The following is a 14,601-nucleotide window of genomic DNA, read 5'->3' as shown; positions in this document are numbered from 1 at the left end:
AAGTGAAGCTCTTGGATTAACTAGCGCAACCAACATTAGCACATGGCAACAACATTAGCAACACCTTGACACTTAGCCTCAACACTAGAACGAGACAGTGTGCTGTCTCTTGGTGGACCAGGACACGAGGTTGTCGCCAAGAAACATGCCGTAGTCCAAAGTAGAGTGGAGAGTGTCTAGACACTTCGCCTAGTTGGCGCAGAAATAGGCAGTTAAGTCATAGATGATGGTCCCGTGAAGCTGCAAGTTGTAGTCAAGTGTACCCCAGAGATAGTGAAGAATACGCTTGATAAGCCCATAATGGGGCTCCCGAGGATCTTGCATATCAAGACATATGTACTGAACTACATAAGTGATATCTGGATGAATGAAACTTAGATATTGGAGAGCACCAGCGAGACCGCGATAGTGGCTAGGGTCAGCCATAGGAGAGCCGTGTTCAGAGATACCTTAGAGAACGTGTCCACAAGTGTGTTGCAGGGCTTGCAGTACGTCATGTTAGCATGATCCAAGATATCCAGGATATATTGCCACTGAGAAAGAAACATGCCATCCACCTGGCAAGCCATAGAAATACCCAGGAAGTGGTGTCAGGGCCTAAGATCCTTCATGAAGAATTTTGTTTGCAAGGCCTCAATAGTCCATCGAAGGAGAGAGACAGAAGAGGCTGCAAGAACTATCCCGTCCACATAGAGCAGAGGGTACATAGTACCAGAGTCACGCCACAGGATGAAGAGTGACGTGTTCGACCGAGCACCCACAAAGCTGATGGAGAGCAAGTAGGAGCCAAAGCGACTGTACCAGGCCTGAGGGTTCGTGCTTAAGACCATATAGTGACTTGTTGAGATGACAAACATGCTCAGGTCGAGAAGGATCAACAAAGCCAGACAGTTGCACATAGTAAACTGTCTCAGTTAGAGTTCCATGCAGAAAAGCATTTTTCATATTGAGCTGATGAATAGTCCAGTGTTGAGAGAAAGCAATTGTGAGCACTGTACGAATACTAGCAACACTACCACAGAAAGGGTCATCTGAGCTCCCTTTTCACTACCGGTTCAAAAATAACCGGCAGTGATAACATATCACTGCCGGTTCGTAAGCTTCAACTACGCATAAAAAGCCAAGCGAACAAGATCCTCAGTGATAGTGATTAACTCTGTCGGTTAGTAATAAGAACTAGCAGTGATGTATCACTGTCGGTTCTTTAGATACAACCGGTAGTGATATTTAAATTATCATTGCCGGTTAGTAACAAGAATCGGCAATGATACATCACTGTCAGTTCGTATTACTAACTGACAGTGATATTAGCTCATCAAAAGACGTGCAAACAATAACTAGCAGTGATAATGGCTATCACTGCCAGTTGCATTTACGAGCAGCAGTGATCCTCAAAATCAGTATGTACTCACACGTGCGACTTTAAACATAAGCGATCGTCGCTCACTCTTTCACTTTGCTCGCTCACTGTCTCTTGCGCGCTCTTGCTCTCAATCTCTCTCTCGCCCACCGCTGGCCACCTCAACCTCCCATGTGCGATTAACATGGATCCACGGTTGCCTCCACAGCTGCCTCCACCGCCTTCTCCAAGGATGCCTCCCACACCTGCGTCCTCGTCCAGGGAGGAGGAGGCCTCGCCGGATGAGACACCGCCCACCACGTCCGATTCTAGCATTGTACCACCGGATCCCCCTTGTCAGACGATGAGGTGTGATGAGATCATTGATGAGCTACCGAGGGCCAAGAAGGCCTGGACGAGCTCGTCAGAGGAGGAACTTGTTGATGATGATGACGCTGTCGCCGATAGTGGCGACGAAGATAATGACGACGACGACAAGGACGATGATGACAGCAATGATGGTGGCATCGAGGATGACAACGATGATGAAAACATGGCTATGAACTTTTGTTCATAGGTCGAGTTCCAGCTCGAGCACGACTACTAGCTAGCTAGTTAGCTAGGTTAGAAAACACACATGATGGCAGTTTTTGTGGTAATTAAACAATATTAATATGATCATTAGTAATGCTAATATACTTTAAATTATGCATGAATGTTTAATTTTTTATTTATATTTTTGTCCTGGATTGAGTATCGTTGCCAGTGCATAGATAGAACGCCAAGTGATAACCATACAAATCGACTGTAATGAGATCAAGAGCAAGAGCCGTCAGTGATTTTACATATCACTGCCGGTTCGTAACATGAACCAACAGTGATACAATCTATCACTATCGGTTCTGGAACCAATAGTGATAATCCTAGATTATCACTGCCACTTATTCATTGCCGGTACAAAAACTAGCATTGATGTCAATTTTGAATCGGCAGAGATGGCATTTTCAAGAATAGTGCAGGTTTTACCACAGGACTGAAGGTCTCATCGAAGTCGATCCTAGGATGCTGAGTCACGAAGTATCCAACGAGCTTTGTAGCGGTCAAGTGATCCTTCCGAATGAAACTTGTGATGAAACACCCATTTACCCGTGACTATGTTTGCTCTTGGAGGATGCAGTTTGAGATCCCAAGTATTGTTTGCATGGAGAGCAACAAACTCATTGGCCATAGTGTCGTGCTAATTTGGATCCATCAGAGCAGCACGAGTTGACTTCGGTAGTGGTGACAAGACGACAACATGAAGGTCGAAAGGAAGCTTTGGTTGCCAAAAACCGTGTTTGCCCCTGTTGACCATGGAGTGGTCATTATAGACAGGCATGATCAGGACAGTAGAGTCGGGAAGCGACCAGGTCGTAGGGGTGTGCAATGCGATAGAGGGCACCATGGTCAGAGTGCCCACTGAGCTCGGGATAGGCACTGCCGAACCATCAGTGAGCGGTGCAGCCAACACAGGCAGCACTGAAGTAGAAGTCATTGTCAAAGTACAAGGCTAGGACCGAGGCCAGTATGGGCCCCGTCAAGGCCACTGTAGGTGCAGTAGTGGATATGAAAGCAGGTGCCATGGCCAACAAATGCACCCAGGCCGAGGTCAGAGCGGGTGAAGCAGCTAAGGCAGTAGTGGGCACCGTGGCTAGAATGTGTGCCAAGGCTAAGGTTCGTGCTGGTGCTGAGGGTGATGTAGTAGAAGGCCCTACAAAACAACGTGGCCCAACAGGCAGTGGTGCAGACTCCATCTCTGATAAAAAATCAAAGTCGCCATGAGACGGAGCTGGTGATACTTCAGAAAATGGAAATGATGCCTCATCGAACATGATGTGCAGGGAGATGATTACCCGATTCAATTGTAAGTCAAGATAGTGGTAACCTTTGTGTTCAAAGGGATAGCCAAGAAAGACACATAGTGTTGAACAGGGGGCAAACATATGCGTAGCGGTCGATGAAAGATTAGGATAGCATCGCCACCCGAAAACATGAAGGTGGGACTAGGTTGGGTGAACTCTATAGAGAGCAAAAAAGGGTGTGGCGAAATTGAGGGTTTTAGTGGGATGCTGGATTAAGAGGTAGCGTCATGTAAAGCTTTGGCCCAATATGGTGCTGGAATACTAGCTTGGAACAGAAGGGTACGCATGATGTTATTGGTGGTTCAAATGACGTGTTGTGCCTTTCCATTTTGTGCAGAAGTATATGGGCATGAAATGCGAAGTGCAACACCATGAGTAAGAAAGAAGGTACGAGCAGAAGCATTGTCAAACTCACGGCCATTGTCGAATTGAATGCTTTTGATGGTGCACCCGAATTGCATTGCGACACAGGAGAAAAAATTGGAAAGGACGGTGAACATCTCAGATTTTAGGTGAAGGAGAAAAGTCCAAGGAAAGTGCGAGCAATCATCAAGAATTATAGTACTTGTAACCAAACATAGAGATGATAGGTGAGGTCCAAAGATCACAATGTATTAAATCAAAATTATTGAGAGCTTGACAATTGGAAGGACTAAAAGGAAGATGAACATGATGACTTAGTTGGCAAGCATGACACAAAGACATGGGTGCACTTTTATTATAGGGAATGGCAACAGTAGCAGCTAAACGAGATAGAGACTCATGGTTGGCGTGACCAAGGCGATGATGCCAAAGTGTGGTGGAGACAGTGCCAACGATGAGGGCATGGGGACTGAGGGTCGACTGCTGGAATGGGTAAATGTGTCTGGAGCTATTGCACCTGGTGATCACGCTCTTAGTGGGAAGATCCTTCGTAGAGAAGCCAAACAGATCAAACTCAATGGAACAATTGTTATCGGTAGTAAATTGACGAACATAAATAAGATTTTTGATGATGTGTGGTGTGACCAGAATGTTTCATAGGTGAAGGTGTTGAGAGGCAGTAGGGAAAGAGGTGAATCCAGTGGAAGTGATTGGAGGCAAAGACCCATTGCCAACGACAATGTGTGGGGAGTATGGGAGGAGAGCGGGAGCGGAACAGAAAGGTTATTGATGTCAGACATCAAATGAGAGGTTGTGCCCGAATCCATGTACCATTCGAGCGACATTGGTAGAGTGAGCATGAATGTGGTGAAGGCGTTGTCAAGACCATGTCCGTTCCATGTCCATGGCACCAAGGCGCCTGCCTGCTGCTACACGTTCGGCTGCTTCCACACATTCAGTGGTGGCTGCTGCTGCGGCCTGAGCTGGCGTAGCATCGACTGAGCCCAGAAGGCTAGCACCGCAGAGGGCACTTCAGAAGAGAGAGCATGAGGGGCCTGCTTTGGATTTTTTTTCCAAAGGATGACCGTTGTTGCAAAGGATGCGGACCGAGGACACCAGCAACAGTCAACCAGAACTGTGTTGTCCCAGTCTAGGGATTGTGGACAAGAGGCCACCCACTAGAACAGGGGTTAAGGCTTCCTGTCTTGGCAATGGAGCCGCTGGTGCTGTTGTTGGAGCCACCTTTGGTCTTGTTGGAGGCACTGTTTTTGTTTCCACGACGATGGTTGTTGCCGCTATTGCGACCTCCACCGGTGTGTCCACCGCTCTTACCCCCACTACCCCACACCCTGGTCCCGCCGTTTGTGCCACCAGTTGAGGGGCATGGGGAGGAGCTAGGAACTGTGGTGAGTAGGGTCGAGGAGGACTAATGGCGACCATTCTGTGTGAGTTGTTCTAGCAAAAGGATGGACTGAGTCTCAACGAAGGAAGGGAAGGGTCACTGCATGGGCATGATGGTGGCCATGTGCGAGAAGGGCTCATTCAGTCCATGTAGCACTGAGAGAACAAGAGTGCAATCGCTGAAAACCTCCCCTAGATCACTGAGGGTGTCAGCCATGCCCTTAATCTTGCGACAGTAGTCAATGATGGGTAGAGCACCTTGGATGAAGGTGTGAAATTTTGCCTCAAGTTGCGGAGCTCGAGCCTCCTTGTTGCCAAGGAATTGCTGCTCAAGGCTTGTCCAGGCTACATGAACCGTTGCTTGAGGCATCATGAAGATCTCCACGAGGTCAGCAAAGATGCGACTGTAGATCCAGGAGACACACAGTCCATGTGACCCTAGTCTACCTTACCGACGGGGACGATAACGAAGATAATGTGGTCGGTGAGGGCAAACCGGCTGAACGTGACGAGGAAGAGCCCACATCACTTGTTGTAGTTTGCAGAGGATCGAGGACGACATGCACAACGGCACCAATGTTGACAATGTCGACTGCCTCAGCATGAATAGCAGCAAGAGTAGTAGCTTCGATAGCCACGACAGGTTGAATGTCCGCCGAGAGGACGGCAGCGGTGACGGTAGCTGCATCATTGTCAGTGAGGGCCACGAGGTCGTAGGAGAGACACGATATAGGACCGAGAATGGTGACTAGAGGGAGATGAATAGGCACCTTACCAATTTCATTTGAAACGGATGGTCTTCTCCTATTTTGTCACCCAACGCACCTCAAAACAAAGAGCGGAAGCAAAGCTGGAGAGAAAAGCAAGTTGCAACTAAAAACATCAAAGAAGTAAGGGCTCTCTTGGATATCTATGAACTGTAGGTTCCATTGAGACTTATTCCAAGAGGCATAGAAATACAAAATAGCAACTTGAAGGGAAAACTCTTCAATCCAAAGAAGGAAGCACCTGGGGGAAGAAACTCTCCAAGTTAATGATCTAGAGGCAAGGAAATTCAAGACCAACTTTGTATGTGAATTTTATACCTCTATCAACAAGAAGAACAAATTCACAATGTGGAAAATTTTTAGCTCAAAGACCAAAACAAAAATGGCAACAAAAATCGAAAGACTTGCAACCAAAGCAAGAAAACCGATAGAGGGAAACTAGAAGGCGATGAGCACAAGTATGACAGGAAACATAAATTCCATTGCTTGCAGTGGATAGCCCTATTTTTGGTAGATTACAAAGTATTTAGCTCACCAAAACTCTCACATAATATATAGGCTAAGCTCTCCTCTTCCTCACCTCTAAAACCCTTGCACAAGGCCCACATATGGCTAGTTCAAACCTCTCCTACAGTCCTACCCCTCTATTTATAGGCCTAGGGAGGTTCCTTGGCCCTTAAGTTTTCTTGTACCTAAAATACTCCTCACTTCTAATGCACTCATATGTACCACCAAGGCATTTTGGTCCACCCTTTGCTTCATCCATCAAATGGCCATGGCGTCTTCATGACTTAGCTTCACCTCAACGCAAGCTATGAGATGATAGAAAAATTTCAGCTCAAAGACCAAAACGAAAATGGCAACAAAAACCGAAAGACTTGCAACCAAAGTAAGGAAACTGATAGAGAGAAACTAGAAGGAGATGAGCACAAGTATGATAGGAAACATAAATTTCATTGCTTGCAAAGGACAACCCAATTTTTGGCAGATACAAAGTATTTAGCAAACCAAAACTCACACCTAATACATAGGCTAAGCTCTCCTCTTCCTCACCTCTAAAACCCTAGCACATGGCCCACATATGGCTAGCTTGAACCTCTCCTGCAGTCCTACCCCTCTATTTTTAGGCCTAGGGTGGTTCCTTGTCCCTTAAGTTTCCTTGTACAAAAAATACGCCCCACTTCCAATGCACTCCTACATACCACCGGGTCATTTTGGTCCACCCTTTGCTTTGTCCATCAAATGGTTGTGGCACCTTCATGACTTAGTTTTGCCTCGACGCAAGCTTTGCAATGATGCCACATGCACTCTCTATTTGTCCATAGTTTTGAGGTCAAACTGTGAAACCACCTTGCACACTTCTCAAAGTGTGACTCACCACCACTTACTTACACCTTAAGTAAGTGCTTCGATGCCGAAGCGTGTACTCCATCTTACGATCTTGACCACCGGTAAGTCTCTCTCACTTCCGGTCCCTCAGACCGCCTTATCACTTGCATCGGCATCCCCTTCATTTGACTTTGTCAACATGCCATCTCCATCCATCTTTCTAAGCTTTGCTTGATCTCCATGTGAACAGCTAGGACCACTCTTTACTCCACCTAGCCTCTTGGATCATCCGGCACCATGCACCCCGCTTAGCTTTGATCATCCCGTCGTTGACCACCAAGTTGCATCCATCACTTTCACAACATAAGACATGAAAACATGCATCTCCAACACCATTATAGATTAGTTCAAATCAATATCATCAATTGAAAGCACAACACAAAAAAATTGTGAACACACCTCTGAGCACTAGACTATCCAGCGTGTGCAATGTCCTCAACCAAGCTGTCTGCAACCTCTCTGGAAAAATCAGTCCGGTGCGCACATCATCTCATCGCTGGACCATCTGACGTGTGTATCTCCACTAGACAACCATTTTGCAACCTCTCTGCAAGAATTAGTCTGGCTTTGACAAATCCAATCGCCGGCTCATCCGACATGTACATGCTCACCAGACAAGCCATCTTGCATCCTATCTCAATTAATTAGTCCGACATGCATAGGACCTCATTGTCGGACCTTCATACCCCAATTTTTGCCTCTGAACTGAAATGCTCCGGTGTGAAACCTTCCTGAGCACTGGACCATCCAACGTGTACAACATTTCAAGCACCGGATCATCCGACGAGTGCAATTTGCCGGGACTCATAGACAAAAACATCAACTCTTTTTTTTTCTGCAACTTTGGTTAGTCATAATCATAATCGCATTACATAGGCATGCTCATGCAATCTCAAAATTATCAAACCAAAAATAACAACTTTATCAATATCATATATAAACCAAGTCACATTTTAACTTGGTTTCTCACACGAGGACACAAGGATTAGTTAAAACAAAGCACGGGAGGTCGGAGGGGTGCCAGGGTGTAGTCGGTATATATGCAGATCGGTGCGTCAACTGGTGGTGAGTTAGGGTTAAGAGGAAGCGAAGGAAAGAATCTAAACTGATACATGAATCGCAGAATTCATTGATTGATCTGGGATCCTTGTGCATGTATATATAGGCTCTAGCCTTCTATATCCAAATTGATTTATAGAAGTAAAGCCCAGTAGATAACGAAGGGAGAGACCAAACATAATATGGAAAAAGATAAACTATGATACATAAAGATACGCTAACCAAATCGCTAACAGTCTATACACTTGTTCGGCCATTAGTTGTGTTCAGATATGAGTAGAACTCGTAAGTAGTATACTAAATAGGAGCACTAAATTGAGGAGGATCTGCACAATGTGAATGCCAGGACTGACCAAGCGGAGTACTAGGATTTAACCATGAATGTATGCATGATAGAGTACTAAACCATTCAATTATTTCACTGCTACACATGCATGCCCTACTAAAAAAGGTACAATGCCAGTTGAAAAATGGTTTCATTGTTGGTTTTTTAACCAGCACTCTTTACTCAGCACTGATAGTTAATAATTATCAATGTTGGGTCTGGAACTGGCACTGAAAGTTCTTTTCAGTGTCGGTTCTTGCCTCCAACCGGCATAAAAAGGTTTTTTGAGCCAAAAAAATAATCTCCAAAAGTGACTCAAAAACTTTGTGTCACAATCCGAGATAATAGTATTAGGCACTCCATGTAGTCGAACGATTTCCCTGAAAAATAAATTAACTATGTTTGTAGCATCATCGCTCTTGTGACAAGGTATGAAATGTGCTATTTTAGAAAATCTATCCACAACTAAAAATATGATATCCCTCCCCCTCATTGTCCTAGGTAGTCCTAAAACAAAATACATAGAAATATTCTCCTATGGTGCACTAGGAACAGGAAGAGACATGTAAAGACCATGTGGATTCAAGAGAGACTTAGATTTGTTGCAAGTGGTGCATCAGGACACGTAGTGTTCGATATCTCATCTCATCTTTGGGCAAAAGAAGTGGGCGGCCAGCACATCTTCAGCCTTCCTTGCTCCAAAATGTGCCATCAATCCTACTCCATGTGCCTCCTATAATAACAAAAGACGAACGGAGCTAGCTGGAATGCATAGCTTGTTAGCACGATAGAGCAATCCTTCATTCAACACATACTTATTCCATGTTTTCCCTTCTTTACAATGTTCAAGCACTTCTTTAAAATCCAAATCAACAGCATATAAGTCCTTAATGGTCTCTAAACCATAAATCTTATGATCAAGTTGAGATAACATGGCATAACGCCTAGAAAGCGCATCACCAATCACATTGTCTTTTCCTTTTTTATGTTTTATGACATATGGAAAAGACTCAATAAATTCGACCCATTTATCATATCATTTATTCAATTTATCTTGACTCCTAATATGTTTCAGCGATTAATGATCAAAATGTATAACAAATTCTTTGGGCCATAGATAATGTTGCTAAGTTTCAAGCACACGAACTAAAGCATATAATTCTTTATCATAGGTAGAATAATTCAGACTTGGGCCACTTAATTTCTCGCTAAAATAAGCAGCATGTTTAACTTCTTGAATTAACACACATCTAATTCCAATCCCGCTAGTATCACACTCTAGCTCAAAGGTCTTACAAAAATGAGGGAGTTGGGGTAAAGGAGCATGGGTAAGTTTCTCTTTCAACAACTTGAATGCTTTTTCTTGTATAGGTCCCCATTTAAAAATCGCTTATTTCTTCACAATTCATTCAATGGGGTAGCAATGGTGCTGAAATCTCGCACAAAGCGCTGATAGAAACCCGCAAGTCCATGAAAACTTCTCACTTGAGTAACAGTATTAGGGGTTGGCCAACTCTTTATGACTTCAATTTTTTCTTCATCCACCTCTATTCCCTGTGGAGTAACAACATAGCTAAGAAAAGAGACTCGATCCATGCAAAAGATGCACTTTTCGAGGTTACCGAACAAACGTGCATCTCTCAAAGCGTTAAAAACAACATGTAGATGATCAAAGTGTAACTCATGTGACTGGCTATAAATCAAGATATCATCAAAGTATACCACCACAAATCTTCCAATGAATGCACATAAAAATTCGTTCATCAATCGCATGGAAGTATTAGGTGCATTAGTTAACCCAAAAGGCATTACGAACCACTCATACAAGCTAAACTTAGTTTTAAACGTAGTTTTCCATTCATCTCCAAGTTTCATCCTAATTTTGTGGTATCCACTTCGCAAGTCAATTTTAGTGAAAATTATAGAACCACTCAACTCATCAAACATATCATCTAACCTAGGGATAGGGTGATGATATCTTATAATAATATTATTAATATCTCTACAATCAACACACATACGTCAACTACAGTCTTTCATAGGAACCAAAAGAACAGGAACAACACAAGGACTAAGACTTTCTCATACGTACCCGCGATCCGAAATGTCTTGGACTTGTCACTAAATTTCCTTAGTCTCTTCCGGGTTGGTCCTATATGCAGCACGGTTTGGCAAAGTTGCTCCCGGAATCAAATCAATTTGATGTTCTACCCCTCGAATTGGTGATAATCCCGGGGGAACTTTAGCTGGAAATACATCCAAAAACTTCTGCAAAAGGTTAGCAATAGTAGGAGGCAAAGAGCTAGATATATTCTTGAGTGACACTAAGGTCTCTTTGAATATCAAACCATAGCATGGCAGCTTATTAGCATAAATTTCAGCAAGATAAGATTTAGTAGCAAGCATAACACACCCTTTCAGTCTACTTCCATCGGACTTAGAAGTTGTTGTTGCTTTCCCCTTTTTGGGTGGAAAAACTTTTTTCGCTACTTACTGATTTTCAGATTCATTCTCAAACTCTTTTCTCTTATTTTCATCTATCTCTTGTTCACATTTCACAATTTCAGCAGGAGTTAAAGGTAAAAAAGTTATTTTCTTTCCTTTATGCATAAGGGTGTACTTATTACTTCTACCATGATGTGTTTCATCAGTATCAAACTCCCATGGTTGTCCTAACAAAAGTGAACATGCTTGCATAGGCACTACATCAAAATCAGCATAATCATGGTATGGACCAATAGAAAAATGCACGCTAGTTGTTTGCATTACCTTCAACTTACCATTGTTGTTGAACCATTGAATATGATAAGGGTGAGGATGGTTTCTTATCGGCAAGGCAAGCTTCTTGATCATATCTGAACTTATCAAGTTGTTGCAGCTTCCTCTCCATCAATAATGACTTGAACACGATAATCCTTGACTATGGGAAACATCTAAAACAAATTGTGGTGGTTTAGCTGTTCCGCTTGCTCCATTTGAGTATTTAACACTCATTGCACAATGAGTGTCCTATAATTCTCCGTAGCAGCTACACTCAATTCTTCGTCATTGTCGATATCCGTCTCATGTTCGTCCTCATCGCCTGCATGGTTAGTAGCAAGTGCATATTCATTCTCAACATCACTAGCACTTATATTCCCACCGTCTTCTAATATAATCTTCATGATGTGGCCCATTCTCTTGCATCGGTGGCAAATAATCCCGGTCGATCGGCCTGTAGAAGCAACCGAAGAAGAGCTCTTGGTTGGACCTTGCACACTTACAGATTTTCTTACCTCAAGAGCATGTGACGGTGTCGAAAGTACTGCTAAACACGCCCTACCCGCGAAGGGGGCAGTAGACCATGTAGCTAAATATGAGGCTATTTTGACTTGTCCCGGTGTTGATTTTGAAGTAGTTGTGCTTCCAAAATTGCTCCTTGGCCTCTGTTGTCGTCCTTGCAATTCTTTTTCTGCCAAACACGCAAGTTGGAACAATCTAGGAACACTATCGTATTCTTTGTAATCAACTGTGTCTTGAATTTCACGCCTTAACCCTCCATAAAAGTGTGCCATTGCAGCCTCTTCGTCCTCAATAATATCACAATGCAACATACTAATTTGAAGCTCCTGATAATATTCTTCTACGGATCTATGACCTTGGTTTAAGCGCTGCAAGTTCTTACACAAATCACGTTTAAAAGAAGGTGGAACAAAATTGTTACGCATAGCAACCTTTAAAGCATTTCAAGTAGTAGGAGCTAATCCATCGATGCATACCCTATTCCACCAGATGATTGCAAAATTTTTAAATTCACTAGTGGCTTGTCTAACTCTATGCACTTCAGAACTAAATTAGCATTAAACTTCTGTTCTACCATCATCTCCCAATCTAAATACCTTTCAGCATCATAAGCATCGTTAAAAGATAGTATAGTAAACTTAACTTTAGCAAATGGGTCATCATTAATACGTGGGTTATGTTGCTGAAAATTATTACCTCTCATACCATGACGGTTGAAGTTCAATCGATTCCTTTATCGTTCATCAAAGGTGTCACATTATTGTCTCAAAATTTCATCATCCGTGACAGACTCATCTTGTTCATAGGTTGCACCATGAGGATCCGCTCGACCATTGTTCGGTGGCAGATTAACCAATCGATCAAAGCATGTATTGAGCTTTGCAATGATTTCACTGAGTCGCTGCAATGCGGTATTGGATCCCACAAGCTTCTTGTCAATGTCATCATTAATAGTTTGTCGATGATTATCCAACAACATTGTAAGTTCTTCCCTCAAAATACACTCCTGTGCATTTGATGCTTCTCCTGCCATGGTTAGTTGAAGATAGAAAATAACGAAAGATAAATTATCCCTATCGTCTACTAGGTGGTGGAGGTGGAGTCACACACTCTCAAGTGTCTTACCATGCTCTTGCAAGTGTTCTTGCCAATCACTGTAGTTGGTACAACCGGTAGCTGGTTCGTGATACCTTATCGGTTGCAAGTGAGGTAGTTGCAAGGGAAGATACCGTTCTAATCGAGAGAAGGTGTAGCTTGGATAGGCAATATTTAGCAGCAAGGAATAGCAATTAATGAAATCAGATTAGCAAAGCTGAATAAAAGTCCACAGTACTCGTCACAGTTGCTAGCCCGATCACGTTCCTAGAACTAGCTAAGCAAGCCGAAAACTATATCAGACACAAGTACAATGGAACAAAATTCACCATGCAAACTGATTCTTTTTTTTTAATTCTCTCTTTTTGCACTCTTTGCTTCTCTTTTTTTGGCACTCTTTGCTTTTTCTTTTTTTGCACTCTTTGTTTCTTCTTTTTTTGGCACTCTTTGCTTCTTGTTTTTTTTAATATGACACAAACTCAATACTCTTCTACTGACTTTTCTCTAAGTCTAAATAGGTATATGGGTCACAAACTTTTTTCGGAAAGCAACTGCTTTGATCGGTAGAGTAGACACACAAGATAAACCTAGAGCACAAAGAGATAGAAATTGATATAGATTTATCTTGTGTAGTTTTTGGAGCCGAATAGATTCTAAGTGTCCTAATTTACGTGCTTCTTAGGATATCCTTGATCTCTTCACATGTTACGATTAATCTATTCACCATCAAACTGCCTATGGCGGTTGTTGTCTTCCTGATAGTTGGGGAGGGTTATCTCCCCAATGCACCCAATTATCCTATATAAATGTAACACATGCATCAATGAATGAGAAGTATGAACTCTATTCGAACTATTGTCTCTACTGTTTCTCTCGAGTTTGAACAAGTTATCAGCATGTTTTGCTCTCCATTCCGAGACGACGATGATGCACATAAAAGGAATCACAGACTAACAAGAAAAACAAGATGCCAGCAACACAATCCACTATGTGAAAAAGGCCTTCAGTGACGGGTGATAACCGTCATTAGTGACGGGTCCCGCACCCATCACCATGAACGACCCGTCACTAATGACCTTCATTAGTGGCATGTCATAATAGTGAACCATAAGTAATGACTGAACCTAAGTGACGGGTCCCGCACCCATCACCACGAACGACCCGTTACTAATGACCTTCATTAGTGGCATGTCATAATAGTGAACCATAAGTAATGATTGAACCTAAGTGACGGGTCATAACAGTGACGTCATTTACGACTGATGAACGTTAGTTTTTTGGACACAAAAAAGTCAAAAAATTATTTTTTCACTTGCGCCATCCAAACGCATGGGCCTATCGCATACGGCCCATAAGCCACACCATTTTTCAAACTATTTTTCAGTCTAAATTTCGTGGGCCTCGAACCCCAATCTCCTCTAGTGCGTGTAGCTCCCTTAGCACCTCACCTATCATGTAGTTGTGATAGAAACCAAATATTTATCCTTTTAACCTTCTTTGCTGAAGGTCATAGGTGACGGGTTAGAACCGTGACTTATCACTAATGACTAATTAGTGACAGTCACTAATGACTAAATATTAGTGACTTGTTGTAATCTTGACCCATCACTAATAATTGATTTTGACAAATGTCGTCGAGCGCTATAATTTACATATAAAATTTTTCTTCATCCAAATTTG

At 42.9% G+C, this 14,601-nt stretch overlaps 1 protein-coding gene across 1 annotated transcript; it reads left to right on the top strand.

Annotated features, from left to right (window-relative positions):
- The first annotated feature begins 1,544 nt into the window (after nucleotides 1-1,544).
- On the top strand, nucleotides 1,545-1,916 carry LOC133900191 (uncharacterized). The gene has a single exon (XM_062341316.1). It carries the CDS (start codon nucleotides 1,545-1,547, stop codon nucleotides 1,914-1,916), a length of 372 nt encoding a protein of 123 aa, XP_062197300.1.
- The last annotated feature ends 12,685 nt before the right edge of the window (nucleotides 1,917-14,601 follow it).

Source organism: Phragmites australis, chromosome 19 (assembly GCF_958298935.1).
Source record: "Phragmites australis chromosome 19, lpPhrAust1.1, whole genome shotgun sequence".
NCBI classification, from domain to species: domain Eukaryota; kingdom Viridiplantae; phylum Streptophyta; class Magnoliopsida; order Poales; family Poaceae; genus Phragmites; species Phragmites australis.
Note: the sequence above shows the minus strand (reverse complement) of the source record. Positions and strands in the feature narration are given on the sequence as shown.